At 37.7% G+C, this 17955-nt stretch overlaps 1 protein-coding gene across 1 annotated transcript; it reads left to right on the top strand.

Annotated features, from left to right (window-relative positions):
• The first annotated feature begins 43 nt into the window (after nucleotides 1-43).
• metap2a (methionyl aminopeptidase 2a) lies at nucleotides 44-17522 on the top strand. The gene is made up of 11 exons (XM_055189967.2): nucleotides 44-259; nucleotides 1077-1178; nucleotides 3609-3674; nucleotides 6575-6677; nucleotides 8387-8548; nucleotides 9696-9877; nucleotides 11915-12009; nucleotides 12094-12190; nucleotides 12278-12381; nucleotides 14556-14671; nucleotides 15191-17522. Exons 1-11 carry the CDS (start codon nucleotides 118-120, stop codon nucleotides 15441-15443), a joined length of 1422 nt encoding a protein of 473 aa, XP_055045942.2. The 5' UTR covers nucleotides 44-117; the 3' UTR covers nucleotides 15444-17522.
• Nucleotides 17523-17955: the final 433 nt, after the last annotated feature.

Raw genomic sequence — 17955 nt, 5'->3', positions numbered from 1 at the left:
TAAATCTACGCCTTCACCGTAGTAGAACGCTTGTAATGACGCGCGTACTGGCACTCAGCTGATTCTGGCAGCATTTCTCCGCTGGTCGCGTGTACCGGTCTTTCTCCACTCGCGATCATGGAGGCGAACGGGACCGAGCTGCTGCCGGTAAAGCCAGGTATGGACGCGTTGATCGTTAACGGGGGCCCGGCGGAACAAGAATCAGATCCGGCTAAGAAGAAGAAGAAGAAAAAGAAGAGAAGCAAGATAGCGGTTCCCGGTGAGTGTGATAGTAAGGCACGTTTGGAACTCACACACCTGCTTTAAATACTCAGCTGTGAACTCTGTTTGAAGTCTCGGATTAAAACTTGATCTGTGCCATGTGTCACTTTGTGTCAAATCCTCTTATTCTTTTAATTTATTATTCGTTTATACTTACAGTGTTATATAAACTATTTTTAGATGTTATAACATAAAATAGGCTATATGTTATATTTATGTCTTATATTTTCATTAAAAGATATCAAAGTATAGATTTTTAAAAAGTTAATATAGTATATTAAAAATAGATTACATTTGAGACTGTCTCAAAAACTTCGTTGCTGTTCTACTTCCGCTTTCTTAAAAGATGCTGTTTACCAGAGTTTGAGGCTGATATGCCCATTTAAATGCAGTCTAGGTATTTGCAGTTATACAATCAGCACTCAATGAGTTTGTGGGCACACAAAAGTTAGTTTTTTTTAAATAGCTCCTAAATGAATAAATTCAATCTGATTCGTGACTGAAGTCTCTGCAAACTACTTTCTGCATGCATGCCTCCACTTCTGTGCACTTGCATCAGGTCTAATGTGTTGACCTACTGTACCAAGGTTATATGATAATGCGGATTTCTTTTGTGGCTTGCGCGGTGCCAAGTTTGCTTTCATATGGATCCAGCATATGAGATAAAGTTGTGTGGACAGCTTCCAAACTGACAGCCGTTACTTACCACCTGTCATACAGGCACATTGTGTTGAGATTGCCGTTTCTGATGCATCTGGCACACTTAGGACTTACTTTGCTTATGGGCTGAATCACCTGTGTGTGTGACTTTGCAGTAGGACACGGTGAACAGGGGGAGGACGGTGAGATGGATGGGAGAAAACCGACAGAACAGCAGAACATGGAGGAGAATCACAGAGAAGAAGATGGAGAAGAAGGTATTTCGCCGTCAAACCCCATAACTGTGTATTTTCCACATAAAAAAAGAGTTGGAGGCATGGAAGTAAATTTCTTCATTGATTTTTGAGTACGGTGTGTAAGTCACCAAATCCAACCTTATATTATTTTAATCACGGTCCTTGTTACCTAAAACATAACAGCATTTTGAAACATGTCAGTAACTGATAAAAAAGAATGTAAATACTATTCATCAAAGGAAATAAATGACAATTATGATTTTTTTGTCTTAATAGTGCAGCATTTATGCATAATACAAAGATGGTTCGATGACAGCTCATGGATGGATGAATGTGTGGAAATCTATCTATTATAGGCAGATATATGAACAATTTCCACCTTTAGTATATAGACAGAATTTGATTGAATTATTTGTGTTTAAACACAATTTTCTAGCAGGCATTACAACAAACCCTTTGTTTGTTACAATTAACCCCACCTATGGTGTAAGTTGAAATGTTTGCACTCCTGTCACTTTCAGTGTAATTATACAAATAACGGTCCTGCAAACAAACTTTAAGTGTTCATTTGTAGCAGAGATGTGTGTGTTGATTGTGTAAAAAAATGATGAATCTATTCTAACTTTAATATTTTTTGAATGATAGAGCTAAAGCAAAAAAAGCATTACTTTAAGCCCTGCTATCCCCTATGCATGCTGTATGCTTCTCAGTATGCATAGCATGACCTGCTACATTTGCTGAGATATGCAGTGTACAGCAAAGAACACTGGTTACAGTATATCCCACGATGCAATGTACCCGACTTGACCTCTCATTTCCATTGTGATGAATTAGCTGGAGGCAATAACTTAAAAGATACTGCATGAATTTAAAATGTATATTTTACATGCAAAATATAGTTTCATACATTTTCAAAATAACTAAACATCACTCCTTAAATTAAACATTAACACGTAGACAGTGTAAAATATTTCTATGCAAAAATGTAGCTTGTGACCATTATTAAAAATATTTGATTTAGCATGTTTTTCATTTTATACAGACTTTTAAAAGTTTAAAATCATATAGAAATTATATAGATGAGCTCTTAATATTTGATTTGTCACTATTTTTTTATTTATTTATTTTTTGGCATGGACCTTTATGCATTTTTGCAAAACCTGATGATCCATGTAATCCCAGAAAAGCTTTTGTGTGCCTAAAAACAAGAAAAACGTAAGCTCATGCAAAGCAGTTAAAGGTGCAGTGTGTAATTTTTAGAAGGATCTCTTGACAGAAATGCATAATAATATACAAAACTATATTATCATGCGTGCATAATGACCTTTTTATAATGAACCATTATGTTTTTATTACGTTTTATCTACATACACAGAGGGTCCCCTTACATGGAAGTCGCCATTTTGTGACGCCATGTTTCTTTAGAAGCCCTTAACGGACAAACTTTTTCACTGAGTTGTCTCCATGATGACATGTTTTTCCAGTAGCGGCTACCGTAGCTTCTCTATGGGTTTCAAAAGTAAGGTGTGAGCAGTAGACTGAGCCGTTGGTTGCAATTCGCAACCTCACCACTAGATGCTGATAAAATTTACACACTGCACCTTTAACATGTCAAACGTTGCAAATTAGCATTTTTAGTAAATAACCTAGAAAAAAGAAGGTTATTATATATTTTTTCTCTTTTAAAGGAAAACACCCAACAGTTTTTCAACATTTTACTATGTTCTTACCTCAACTTGATGAATTAATACATACCTATCTTTTTACAATGCGTGCACTTAATCTTTGTACAGCGCATTGTGAATGTGTTAGCATTTAGCCTCGCCCCATTCATTCCTTAGGATCCAAACAGGGATGAATTTAGAAGCCACTGAACACTTCCATGTTTTCCCTATTTAAAGACTTAAAGAGAGTAGTTACACAAGTAAGTATGGTGGCACAAAATAAAACGTGGCTTTTTTTAAGCTGATAATGAGAACTTTATTGTATGGTGGAAAAGCACTAAGTTTGCAGCATTTTGACCTCAGCGCAGTAACATCATCACTCCTGACTGCTCCCCCTCTCGCTTAAACCTCCGTCAATATTACTGTGCCCAAGGTCGAGGTACTGCAAACTAAGTGTTTGGATCCTAAGGAATGAATGGGGCTAGGCTAAATGCTAACACATTTATGACACCCTATACAAAGATTAAGTGCACGCATTGAAAAAATATAGGTATGTATTAATTTGTCTAATTTGAGGTAAGAACATAGTAAAATATTGAAAAACTGTGGTGTCTTCCTTTAATGTCATAAAACAGAATATTTTTATCTGAATAAGATTTTGAATGAGTTTTTATGTGGTCTTAAACTTTTTGTTAAAAAGTAGGCATACTATGCTCTAGTATTCCAACACTGTTAGTGCTAATTTAACTGCAAGTCCCCTTATTGTGTCAATTTTGTTACATCACAGATGGAGAGGAATGTGATAACGTCTCTGGGAAAAAGAAGAAAAAGAAGACCAAGAAAAAGAAAGGACGTATGTATCTCTTCCATCTGGTACATTTTGTTCTCTGCAGAGTCAGTTCAGTTCTTCTCATTGGTTCCCAAAGTGCCTTTGCTCTTTGCTGAGTGGATGAGATGTTAGATAGTGTAGTAATCAATTATCTGTGAGAACGGGACCACGTCAGTGCAGCACCTTTAAGCTGCACTCTCTCAAACTGACAATACGAGGACAGCGGTACGATTAGCACAGCTGAAAATATGTGTATGTGTGCTGGTGTTGATGGGGGTAGGGAGCGGGTTTGGCTGCCGATGCAGCGGACTGGCGAACAGCCAGATCGCTGTCCCTTTGGGAAAATCCTGCAGTGCAGAGTAAATTTCAGCACAGGATTTAAAGCGGGTCCTAGGTGCCAACGAACACTTTGTCATTATTTAGCAGATATTTATCAGTTGTAACCAAAAACGTTTAAGTCATCAACATAAAAGACTGTTTATGTTTACGATGTTATCTGTTTCATTTTTCCACACAACTTTGCAACTTCTTGTCAACTGCCTGTTATTACAGTATTAGTACACTATCTGGTTAATATTTGCTACTTTTTTATTTTGATAAATCCTCACCAGACAATCTACCAAGTAACTACATATCAACTTATTGTACTAACCCTACACCAACAGTCTATTTATACTCCAATTAGATTTCTATGACATGTAGCTGGAAATGAATGAGAGTTCATGTAATGACAGGTAATTGCAAAGTTACATAATGTCTAAAGTGGACTATTGAAATAAAGTATAACCAAAATTATAGCTATATACGTACAATAGATATTAAAAGACTTAACATGCATGGTGTTCCTGTTGCTCAATTGGTAGTACATTGTGTTAGCACTGCAAGGTTGTGGGTTCAATTATTGATAAGAAATGTTTAGCTTAAATGCACCGTGAGTCGCTTTGGATTAAAGTGTCTGCCAACACTGAAAAAAATGATTCATACGATTTACTCAATTTTTTTAAGGTAAGTGGTCGCAATCAATTTATTTAAGCTACATTTAAACAACAACAAAAAAAAATTAGGAAAAACAAAACAAAAAACTTTTGTTTAAATGTATCTTAAATAAATTGATTGCGATTCCTACCTTAAAAAAAATGTGTAAGTTGAATGAATAATTTTTTTTTCAGTGAAATTAGTAAATGACGTGCATGCAAAGCAGAATTTAAAATAAATACTTGTTCACTCAAAGGCAGCATTAAAGGGATAGTTCACCCAAAAACAAAAACTTTGTCATTATTTACTTACCCCTAAAGTCGTTTGATCCTCCCATGTCTTTCTTTGTTTTTCAAAACCCAGACGCAGATTTTGTTTTGGTTTTTCTAGTTTCTATGGGAGTGGATGGTGACCTACTCCATCTAACACATAACTATACTCACCTCGTGTCTTTTTTTAAGTTTCCTGAATCACAGAAAAGGGTCTAGTGAAAAGAAACTAAAATAAAAACCATTATTTGATGAAAGTCTTGACCTGTTTTTTTTTTCAGTGCGCATTGAATCAATGGCGATATCAAGAAAGTAGAGGAGTAAATGTCTTCAAGACACTTATTTAACACTATTAGGTCCTTTTGAAGCCTAAAGGGTCACTACCTAGGTCACCATCCACTCCCACAGTAACCAGAAAACCCAAAACAACACTTTAACACTTTGGGTTCTGAAGAACAAAGACATTGGTGGTTCAAACGAAATGAAGATGAATGAATAATGGCTGCATCCCAATTCCCAAAGTCCTATCAGACGTTTTTTTCTTTTATTGGACACATTGATGCAGGTTAAATTACCCAACAGTATGAAAAATTTACCAACCTTAGAAATACACAAAAGTACAACGCAACATATTGCTGCAATAATATTAATTCACATCATTTAAACATAATTTATAACAATAAAACCATGACAAGGACCTTTAAGTTGCCAAATATACACTTTTATTTAACTACAATTCTGACTGTTTATTTCAAAATACCTTGACGTCCCATTGAATCTTGGGATAGCCAAGGCTATGAAGGATCCATATGAATACTTGGTTTCCGAGGAAACAAAGGCCGCATTTGGAGGCTGCATGTTAAGATGCCTTCGAATTGGGAGAGCCTTCGTCGCTACCCGGTGATGTCATTGGCCTTTAAATACGGCCTTTGAAGGACGCAGACCCTGAATTGGGATGCACCCAAAGACAAAGTTTTTGTTTGAACTATCTCTATTCTGCAATGATATTACGCAGCAGCCAAAAATAGTCCCTTTAGTAACTGTCAATAGCAGGGGACTATTTTCGGCAATCTAATATTATTGCGCCTCCTGCAGCCATGTTACCGCAGCAAAGTCCTTGATCATTACGCCAGAATGAGAGTATAGTTCCTAGCCATATGTGTCTAGATAATCGCAACTTTTATTTTTCCGTCTGTCTAAGTACACGATGTAACAACAGAAGAGTCAAGTTTTAAATAGGAATAATATTGAAGCTTTTCGGTAATTTTTTTGCGTGATGCTAATGGTCTAATCAAATACAATGGATTATGCTAAGCTATGCTAAAAGTGGTGTCCCTTTAAGGGGAGGGGGACGCCAAAAAGTTTGAAAAACACTGCTCAAAATGAATAGGGGTGCCATTTTAAGCAGTTACACACTGTTTGGAGCAATGTCAATTTTGTAGTTAATTTTCCTTTTATAAACTTGCAAAAGCCTAGCAATTTTCTGTGATTTCCAGTTTTCTACATTAAATAATCCTACATAATGTACATAATGTAACCTTGATATATTTCATATTGACTGAATAAAGCCATGTCAAAGATTACAATTACAATAAAATCAATCTCATAGTTATATTATAAGAGAGACTCTAGTCTGGATTTTAAGTTCCAGATTTTGTTAATAATCTTTCTCTTTTCTAGCCAAAACCCAAACCGACCCTCCATCCCTCCCCATTTGTGATTTGTACCCCAATGGCGTGTTTCCTGTGGGTGAGGAGTGTGAATACCCTTTATCGCAAGATGGGTAAGACAGCTGTCCTCTTCTCAATGTGAATGCGCTCTTCAAGTCCCTCAGGTCACCTTGTACTTTCTACGGGCCGCTCTACCTCGTATTACCCTGTGCTGTGTGTAATATTATATCGCCGAGACTACTGACATAGAGGTCACTCGCGTTCCCTCGCGCCTTAAGTACTCTCTCCATAAATAGTTGAGAACATGGTGTGTGTGCGAGGGCCAGTTCATAAACCTATATTTCGGCACATTAGCTGTAAAGCTGCAACAAGTCCTAGTAGAGTCATAGTTGTCATTTCTCCGAATGGATGCTAAAGCACCTTATTCCCCAATTTAATATGCACGGAGAAAGTATTAGTAAACAGTTTGTAGGCTAACCTAAAATGCATAAACGTAAAACATTATTCAGATGTCCAGAGTGCTCCATATCTTTATGGCACATTTAGGGGCCAGTCCACACCAAAAGCGTTTATGGCAGTTGCAGGCGCCTTTTTTGAATGATATTCTATGGGCAGGGCGCGTTTGCGCGCTGTTTAAGCCTAGTTTATGGTCGCCGCGTCCGCAAGAGCGCGTTGGTGCGCGCGGCAAAAATGACGTCAACGCGGAGTGGGCGGTCGCACGCGTTGGGTGCGCGAGACCCCATTTCGCGTGGCGCTGTGCACGGCATTTTTTGAAACTTTCCGGGCGGCTCCGCATCCGAAAATGACCGAACTCGAGGCGATTCTGTCCGAGCAGGCAAGCCTGTGACGTATCTCTTTGATAAATCAAATGTATATATTTATCTGAACACTCTGGAAGTAAAGTATGGAAACTTTGCAGTTTAAAACACGAATTATTTTACATGATTCAGAATGTTTGGCTTATATTTGTATTGAATGAACCACTGGATGAGGAATAAAATATAAACCTTAAGATGTCTGTACTGTTTGTTTAGTAAAAAACGTTAATGAAATGATAATGTTTAATAAAGACATATTTAAAAGATTGTTGTTTTATTCATGTTCTCATATTTATATATATCAAACTCTAATGTTAAAAGCAGTAGGGTTGTTCCAGCGGACGACTTCTTCTATCCTCTTCTTTGTGTTTTTGACTTTATTGCTCGCGTCGCCGCCTGGTGGTTAAAAAAAATAGTGCAACGGCGAGCGCGTTAACTATAAACGCCTCGTCCGTTTGGTGAGACGCCGCGCGCGATCCGCGGAGGCTTGCGTTGCGGACCAAAGCGCGAGTATAACCAGCCCGCGCCGAGCCTTGGGGATTTTTGCCGCCTGCCCCGCACGCGTTTTTGAAGGAGCGCTGAGAGCGTAGAAGCACCCGACGTCATTCGCCTCTTTCCATTGTCCAATCTTATGAGGGGAGAGGCGGGCCTTACGTTGTGGTGAGGGAAGTTTACAGTTGCTTTGAAGAACCGGACTCCACTCGCTCACTCTCTCCTGCGTGTTTGTGCACCTCTCACCCTCAAACAAGTTAAGTGCAAGCGCCCTCTTTTTAAAGTTTCTGCTAATGTGACAAGTTAACAGCAAAAGAGCGCTCACGCTTCAATATTTGATTGACAAGACAGCTGACTCGGTGGTTGCTTAGCAATATGTTAAGCTGCGTCGCACTGCTCTTTTTTTAAAAAGGCAGTGCGTCGCGCCTTGCGTTTGCAAGCGTTTAAAGCGCTTTTGGTGTGACTGGCCCCTTAGGTAACAATTTATGTAGCATATCTGTATTCACTTTTAGGAGTAGTGCTGCTTGGAGAACGACCAACAAAGAGAAGCAAGCGTTGGATAAAGCGAACGAGGAGCTGTGGAATGATTTCCGGCAAGCAGCGGAGGCTCATCGGCAGGTGCGCAAATATGTGAAAAGTTGGATCAAACCTGGAATGGCCATGATTGACATATGGTGAGTGAATGATTTTTAAATCATCTTTAAAAGTGAAGCGTTTTATGTTCAAACATTTCCAGTTTTCATGAGGCTCAATTGGTAGAGCATTGTGTTACCACACAAAGGTCAAGGGTTTGATTCCCAAGGAACTTACACACATACACTGACAATAATGCATGTGATGAAAATGAACTTTGATGCACCATAAGTTGCATCTGCCAAATGTGTAAATGTAATTTATACAGCAACAGTGTAAGGAAGCCATTAATTGACTATGTAACTCTTGCTTAACATTTGATCTCACTATTATTATTATATTGCTATAATTATATTTTAATTCATTAATAAACCTAATATCACATTTTGGGAATGTACTATTTGCGATTTGTGGTTGGCACAATATGTAAGATTTTTACAATATCCAATTAACTAGCCCAGTGTTATATATTTGTTCACATATGTCCTTTCATTATCCCTTCCCGGATGTTTTCAACCATGTTCGAGAGAAATTGCCCCTGTTCATAGGGTCGTTTGTCAATGGTGTCATGTCTGGGTTATCCTTGGTTTCCGCACGTGTTTGACTTCATTCAGCTCTGCGCAAATCGTTTAGAATATGACATCATATTATCTAGGGTTCCCACGGGTCCTTGAAATCATTGAAAGTTTGTGAATCTTGGGGGGAAAATTCAAGGCCCTGGGAAGTTTTTGAAAATATACATACATAGATACAGGTCATTGAAAGAGCTTGAATCTATTTTATGCGAGACATTTTCTAAAAAAAATCTATATATTTTCCTGTGTAGTGTAGGATAAAAATTCTAGCCTTTTAAGCACACGTGCTAAACTGTTCGCTTTAAATGCTTAGCCTATATCTTCTGTATGCGAATGTTGATTCATACCAAAATGCTTTTTTTGCATGAAACCCTGGCGAAGTGCATTCGGCACAGAAATACTCCGTAACACGTCCAAGTGCTTTTTTGACACTTTGCCTATATTTAACATGAAAAATCCAACTCTTAAACTGTGCTAAAAAGTCAAAATGCATGAAATACCGTTAACACCTTTAAGAGTATTGTGGTATTACTTTTTATGATTTTTGTTGATATAAAATGTGAAAATAATACTATTGTCATTAAAAGACAGCTCATCTCGTTCTTATTATCAGTGAGCGTTTGGAGGACTGCAGTAGAAAGTTGATCCAAGAGAACGGTTTGAACGCAGGGCTGGCATTCCCTACCGGCTGCTCGCTGAATAACTGTGCTGCTCACTACACACCAAACGCAGGAGACCCTACTGTCCTTCAGTATGACGACGTATGCAAGATCGATTTTGGCACACACATTAACGGTATGACACATAAACAATAAAATTTAGTTTGTGCCCACTCTCACCCTTAAAGGCTGTATCCAAAATTGCCCAATATTAGTTGATGTATATATATATATGAAAGAAAAAGTATGTGAACCCTTTGGGCTTACTTGGATTTTTTTGATAAATTGGTCATAAAATGTGTTCTGATCTTCATCTAAGTCACAACAATAGAGAAACACAGTCTGCTTAAACTAATACTGCAGAAGCATTATACGTTTTCATGTTTTTATTGAACACAATATGTAAACATTCATAGTGCAGGGAGGAAAAAGTATGTGAACCTTTGGGTTTAATAACTGGTTGACCCTCCTTTGGCAGCAATAACCTCAACCAAATGTTTCCTATAGTTGCAGATCAGACCTGCACAACGGTCAGGAGAAATTTTGGACCATTCCTCTTTACAAAAGTGTTTCAGTTCAGCAATATTCTTGGGATGTCTGGTGTGAATCGCTTTCTTGAGGTCATGCCACAGCATCTCAATCTGGTTGAGGTCAGGACTCTGACTGGGCCACTCCAGAAGGCGTATTTTCTTCTGTTGAAGCCATTCTGTTGTTGATTTACTTATATGCTTTGGGTCATTGTCCTGTTGCATCGTCCATCCTCTGTTAAGCTTCAGTTGGCAGACAGATGGTCTTAAGTTTTCCTGCAATATGTTTTGATAAACTTTGGAATTAATTTTTCCATCGATGACAGTAATCCGTCCAGGGCCTGAGGCAGCAAAGCAGCCCCAAACCATGATGCCCCCTCCACCATATTTCACAGTTGGGATGAGGTTTTGATGTTGGTGTGCCTTTTGTTATCCACACATAGCGTTGTGTGTTCTTTCCAAACAATTCAATTTTGGTTTCATCTGTCCACAGAATGTTTTGCCAGTAGTGCTGTGGAACATCCAGGTGCTCTTTTGCAAACTTCAAACGTGCAGCAATGTTTTTTTTGGACAGCAGTGGCTTCCTCCGTGGTGTCATCTCATGAAGTCCATTCTTGTTTAATGTTTTCCTTATTGTAGATTTGTCAACAAAAATGTTAGCATGTGCCAGAGATTTCTGTAAGTCTTTAGCTGACACTCTAGGATTCTTCTTCACCTCATTGAGCATTCTGCGCTGTGCTCTTGCAGTCATCTTTACAGGACGACCACGCCTAGGGAGTGTAGCAACAGTGCTGAACCTTCTCCATTTGTAGACAATCTGTCTTACCGTGGACACATGGACATCAAGGCTTTTAGATATACTTTTGTAGCCCTTTCCAGCTTATGTAAGTCAACAATTCTTGATCGTAGGTCTTCTGAGAGCTCTTTTGTGGTTCACATCAGACAATGCTTTTTCAGAACAGCAAACTCAAAACTGGTGTGTGTTTTTTATTGGACAGGGCAGCTTTAATCAACACATCCAGGTTGGCTGACAGCTGGCTCCAATTAGCTCTTGGAGAAGTCATTAGCCTAGGTTTCACATACTTTTTCCACCCTGCACTATGAATGTTTACATGTTGTGTTCAATAAAAACATGAAAACGTATAATGTTTGTGCGGTATTAGTTTAAGCAGACTGTGTTTCTCTATTGTTGTGACTTAGATGAAGATCAGAACACATTTTATGACCAATTTATGAAGAAATCCAAGTAAGCCCAAAGGGTTCACATACTTTTTCTTTCAACTTATATATATATATAGTGTGCACTATATATATATCAACTATTAGCAATTATGTAGTGGTGTCTGAAACCTTACATGTGGACATTTCGAGTACACGCATTTAATTTCATACTGCAACAAACGGCTTAAGAATATGCATAATGTGAAGATTGGTCTCAACACATCCTGTCTGCTTTTTCATTTTATTACTTAAAAGCTGATAAACATTTTGCAGTAGTTTATAGTCTCTTTCTGGGCAAGCATTAACTCTGGCAGCCCTAAAATGTAAGGACCTCAATAAAAACTGAAGGCTAATTGAACAATTGTATGAAATAAGTTGTAAAACTAAATTCAAAACCATAATAACTACTGTATGTGTATGTTCAGGCAGGATTATTGACTGTGCCTTTACCGTAACCTTCAACCCAAAGTTTGATCGCTTGCTTGAGGCTGTGAGAGATGCTACCAACACGGGCATCAAGGTGAGCCATCGTATGAACTTCCAAGACTTGCATGCCAAAGTTGTGATGTTGTCATGTGCAGAAGTAAAAAGTCTCTTTCCACAGTGTGCAGGTATAGATGTCCGTCTTTGTGATGTCGGAGAATCGATACAGGAAGTTATGGAGTCGTACGAGGTTGAAATAGATGGGAAAACATACCAAGGTAACAAACAAAAAACCTTGTTGGTGTTTGAGACAATTTTCCAACTTAGTTGCATTTTTATTGTATATTTTGTGTGTTTCCTCACAGTCAAACCTATTAGGAATCTGAACGGACACTCTATTGGTCAGTATCGGATACATGCGGGTAAGACGGTGCCCATAGTGAAGGGAGGAGAAGCCACCAGGATGGAGGTGTGTATTTATTAGTGCTGGGCATAGATTAAGCCAGATTAATCTCATACAAAATAAAAGTATTTTTATGCATAACATATGAGTTTGTGATGTGTATAATTATTATGTATATATAAATGCACACACATTCATGTATGTATTTAAGAAACATTTATATATGTATATATATTTATTTATATTTTTATATATTCTATATTATATATAAATAAAAAAACAATATAAAACGTGTGTGCGTGTGTGTGCGTGTGTGTGTTTAAATATACATAATATTTACACACAACACAAACTTATATATTATGCAAAAAATGACTTTTATTTTGAATAAGATTAATCTAGATTAATCTATGCCCAGCCCTAGTATTTATTTAAATGTTGTTAATGTTATCTAATTTTCATTTAATCATTTATGTAAGTTTGAGGGAAGATAAGCTATTGGAGTTATTCATTATAATGATATATAAGCTAGTTAGTAATTAACTTATAGTTACCATCAAGTAATTCATTTCTTTTTTTTGTTTATTTTGTGTTTCATGCAGTAAATGTGATAATAGGGCTAAGCGGGACCAATACAGTCAGGACTAAAGTTAGACCAATACAGTACTAAATAAAATGAGAATTATTAATATTACATGTGACCCTGCACCACAAAACCAATTAAAAGCCGCACAGGTACAGTACTGTGCAAATGTACCACCAGACTTGTTGTTTTAGAAGTTTTAATGTCCATCCATATTTATTTTCAATCTTTTTTATTAAGATACAAACAGAAAATACAGGAAATATGTACAAACAAAATAAATTAAATTTTCAGGACTAAATGTCTTCTTTAGGCATCGTCTGTGTTTAGTGTGACCTCTCTTGGCACTAAACACATCTTAAGCGTTTTTAAGCAAAAGTAAAAAGACTAATTTCTTTAAAATTAGAAATGAGGATTTAATTTTATTTAGGTTTAAGAGATCCTGCAGTTTCCTGCTTTTGCTGAACTAGAAGGGGAGTTTACCCTAAAAACTGGACACATCAGTTTACATTTTTTACAGTTTGTAATACTTAATACACATTTCCTGTATTTTCTGGATGAATTCTAATAAATAGACTGATAAATAATTATATATGATGATCACTATACAATTGCAAAAACAACAAATCTAATTCTGGCATGGTGGCCTAAGACTTTTGCACAGTACTGTATATTTGTAACAATAGCCAACAATACATTGTATAGGGCAAAATTATAAATTTTTTATGCCAAAAAACATTAGGATATTAAGTAAAGATCATGTTCTTACCGTAAATATAATGTATTTATTTAAACAACTGTATGTTTATTAAAAAATATATTTATCATTAGTAATATGTGTTGCTAAAGACTTCATTTGAACAACTTTAAAGGCGAGTCTCTCAATATTTAGATATTTTATCCTCACCATACAATGAGAAAGCTTATTTATTCACACCCTTATGACTTTCGTGGTTCAGGGTCATAGATATGTATAAAGGCTAGATGTGTTACGGCAGAGTCTCTAACGTCATCACTTGGCGGCCATCTTACCACAGGCAGCTCGCTCACTCATAGCATTGAGTTTAATGGTGCAGGTACTTTTAAATGACCATAACTTGCTCAATTTTCTACCAATTTTCAAACGGTTTGGTTTCTTAAGAACATTGTTAATGTGGCTATAATTCTGGATGCTTTAACATGTTTCATGATTATTTTTTTTTTTAGTATAAGTATGCAGTGTTATAGGTACATCATTGACGTTTATAACAAACCAAACCGTTTGAAAATCGGTAGAAAATTAAGCAAGTTGTGGTCATTTAAGGGTGCCTGCACCATTGAGCTCGGTGCTGTTAGTGAGCGGGCTGCCTGTGGTAATATGGCCGCCAAATGCGGACGTTCCACTCAATTGGCAAGCAGCGCGGCCAAGACATCTAGCCTTTATACATATCTATGGTTCAGGGTCACATATAATATTACAATTAGATATAATTTTAATTGTTCGATTCATGTAAAACTTAACAAAATTGGAGGTTGTAGGAATTGGGTTTGGTTTAAATAAGATAAATACTTTATCTAAAATATTATCTTATGCTTCTCATAACAAAACATTATGTAAAAACAGCACTAGCCTATTTGTGGACAGTACCATATTTTAACTTATTTAATGAATGTCCAGGAGGGGGAGGTGTACGCCATTGAAACATTTGGCAGCACTGGTAAGGGTGCGGTGCACGATGACATGGACTGCTCGCATTACATGAAGAACTTTGATGTTGGACATGTGCCAATCAGGTGAGGGAGTTTTTTACTCAGTCAATAAAAGCTTTATCGAACCCTTTATTCAATTTAGCTCCAGTTACTCATTTCTAAAGAATGACAAAAAATGTTTTGCTTCTAAAATTAAGGGCAAAAAAACCTGAAAGTACCACTATATTTTATAGTCTGAAAATAAGGGATGCCTTTGTGTCAAATACCAAGGCGTCAAACCGTATCCCAAAATATATTAAAATTCCAATATTTCAGTTTGTAACAACTTCGATTTCAGTTTCAGGCTCAGCATGATATCATATGGCTTTGAGACTGCTGAACAGCCACAGACCCAATTACTTTATAGCAAATATGAGTGACGTTTTGCTAAACATTTCATTTACACATTTGACCGATGTTTATATCCAAACTATGCATTCAAGCTATACGCTTTATCTAAATGTGTTATCAGAACCCAAGTTCAGAATACTTTATTAAAAATAGTTTAAGGCAGAAGATGATTGATAAAATATGAAAAAAAAACATTTTGTAACCTCTCTGTAGGCTGCCCAGAGCAAAGCACTTGCTCAACGTGGTGAATGAGAACTTCGGGACTTTGGCGTTCTGTCGACGCTGGCTCGACCGATTGGGAGAAAGCAAGTACCTGATGGCCCTGAAAAACCTGTGTGACCTGGGCATCATCGACCCCTATCCCCCTCTGTGTGACACCAAGGGCTCATACACAGCGCAGTTCGAACATACCATACTGCTCAGGCCCACGTGCAAGGAAGTTGTGAGCCGCGGAGACGATTACTGAAATGCACACGTGCATACACAGTCACACTCCAGTTTTGCGCAAAAAACATACACAGACATTTGAATATAATAAAGTGTATAATGTAGAACTGAACCGTTGTTAAAATAATAGTTTGCCCAAAAATTAAGTTTTCCCTGTCAATGTGTAGAGATGGATGTTTTGGATATCATTGCAGTCTGCATCATAGGCAGTTTTGCATTTGTGAAAGTGATTTCACCAAGTAGGTTGTGATTTTGGATCATCATTTTTATTAACCAATCAGATTGCAGGATTCGGGTGTATGTCAGATTAAGGGGCTCTAAAACATCCTACTCAAACTATTATTTCAGAGTAATTAGAGGGGTAAAAATTTTTTAGGGTTTGAGTTAAGGGTAATTTGGGGTTTCTTTGATTAAAAAGTTGATACAGGACCAACAAAAAAATGTTTGATACAGGATCACCTTTCTTTGTGAAATCCCGGCGACTGGGGGTACTTACCGGCAAACAAGCTCCTGATTCCGCCAAAGTTAAAATTTTTCAACTCGCGCATTTGCTGTGGCAAAGTTTAATTCGCACCATTCGCATGAAAGAGGCGGAATCATGTTTGTAGCGCTAAACGTCTCATGCTATGTACACACACAACACGGGGCATCGCATTTACACCAGACGCGAGTTCAACGATTTGCGCAAGTAGATTAAATACAAAGTCAATGCAAAGACGTGATCGGACGCGCCCTCGCGTGGGGCGATGCGTTTGCCGCGATATGGGCAGTGCGTTTGCCGTGAAAACACGCTCTATTTGCCTCAAACGCGTCTTCGCCCAAGTTGAAAATATTCCCGCGAGTAATCTAGAGCGAGTAACGTGATGCCCTGCGTTTGGTGTGTACGTAGCATTACTCACTCTAGATCAGTGGTAGTGCGAAAACACGCGCTATTTGCCTCAAACGCATCTTCGCCCAAGTTGAAAATATTCCCGCGAGTAATCTAGAGCGAGTAACGCGATGCCCTGCGTTTGGTGTGTACATAGCATTGCTCGCTCTAGATTACTCACGGGATTTAACTTCGTATCATGCAAATTTTTCGCTTGAGTTGAATATTTTCAAATTGGGCGAGGACGCGTTTGAGGCGAATGGCGCGTTTTCGCGGCAAACGCGCAGCCCGTGTCGCTTCATTCGCGTGCCCCACGCGGGGACGCGTCTGGTCACGTCTTTGCATTGACTTTGTATGTAATCTGCTCGCGCAAATCGTTGAACTCGCATTTGGTGTGAACCCACGGTCATTCGCACCGCGAGACCCTTCAGACGCGCATCAACGCGTCTTTACATTGACTTAACATTGAAATCACTCGCGCTTGACGCCTCTACCGGGGCTGGTCTGAATGCAGCATTATACTTAGAGATTAGCGAGAGAGTGCTGCTTCATGGTTTTTTATATGGTTTGAATAAATTAAACGTATTTTAGCCTTTTGTCACTCAGTCTACCTATTAAAATATTAAAATTAGAAAAATAAAATATGAAATCTCATGTTTCTATTAATAGCTTAGACAAAATCATATTTGGCTCTGGTCTTGGGGGGGCAATGCCCCCCTGTCCCCTCAAATTTCACATAAATTGAGATACTGTTCAAATATCATATGGACCACTGTCCATAGTCACCATTCGCTTTCATTTTATGCAAAAGAGCACCTTAAAAAATTAGCTCAACATTATTTCTTCAATGACAGAGGAACATGTGGTTTTGGAGCAGCATTTTTGGGTGAACCGTTATTTTAAGGGAATGTAACCGCACAGCATATATTCAGCATGAAATACTATGCATACTGTAGGTACAAGCCAGTGCCCAAATGAAACATCTATTTTCAAAGTAAAGAGATTAAGACTTTATACTCATTTGTACTCTGTGCAGTGAATGAGAGTATGGGTGCTTGGCTTTACACATTGCTAAAGGGCTTTTGCAAGAAAAGAAACCCGTCAGGAAATAACTGATAATACGCACAGCTTTGATATTTGTATCATATCAAATGAGCTATTTCATCTAGTACCTGTATTACATTTTGAACTTTGAGGTTTTTTAATAAAACGTATTTAAAATGCACCATATTGTTTTTGTGTGATTCATATTTACGTACAGGCTAAATCTATCATCATTGTTGTGACATCAATAAGGAAATTCCTGCTTGGAATAACAAGTTCATATTCCATGGAACTGGGAGTGTATGGTGGAATGTGTTTAAACAATTTAAAAGTGCCTTTATAAAATTAAAAAAATTGTTCTGGTAGTTTTAAAAGTACAGTTTGTTTTTTTTAGTGGCATCCAGTGGCAAGATTGCTATATTGCAACCAATATAATACCAATACTTGGTTACGAAACACAATGAAAAGCTATCTTTTTATGGTAGCTGCCACAGGACAAAATTTTTTTTCATCTGAGACAACGAAGAAACAAAATGCAACATTGTAGTCCATTTAGGGCTACATTAGAAACATGACAGTGACTTCCATGTAACGAGACCCGCCGTGTATGAGGGTGATT

The sequence above is a fragment of the Misgurnus anguillicaudatus genome, chromosome 1, assembly GCF_027580225.2.
Source record: "Misgurnus anguillicaudatus chromosome 1, ASM2758022v2, whole genome shotgun sequence".
Lineage (NCBI taxonomy): Eukaryota > Metazoa > Chordata > Actinopteri > Cypriniformes > Cobitidae > Misgurnus > Misgurnus anguillicaudatus.
Note: the sequence above shows the minus strand (reverse complement) of the source record. Positions and strands in the feature narration are given on the sequence as shown.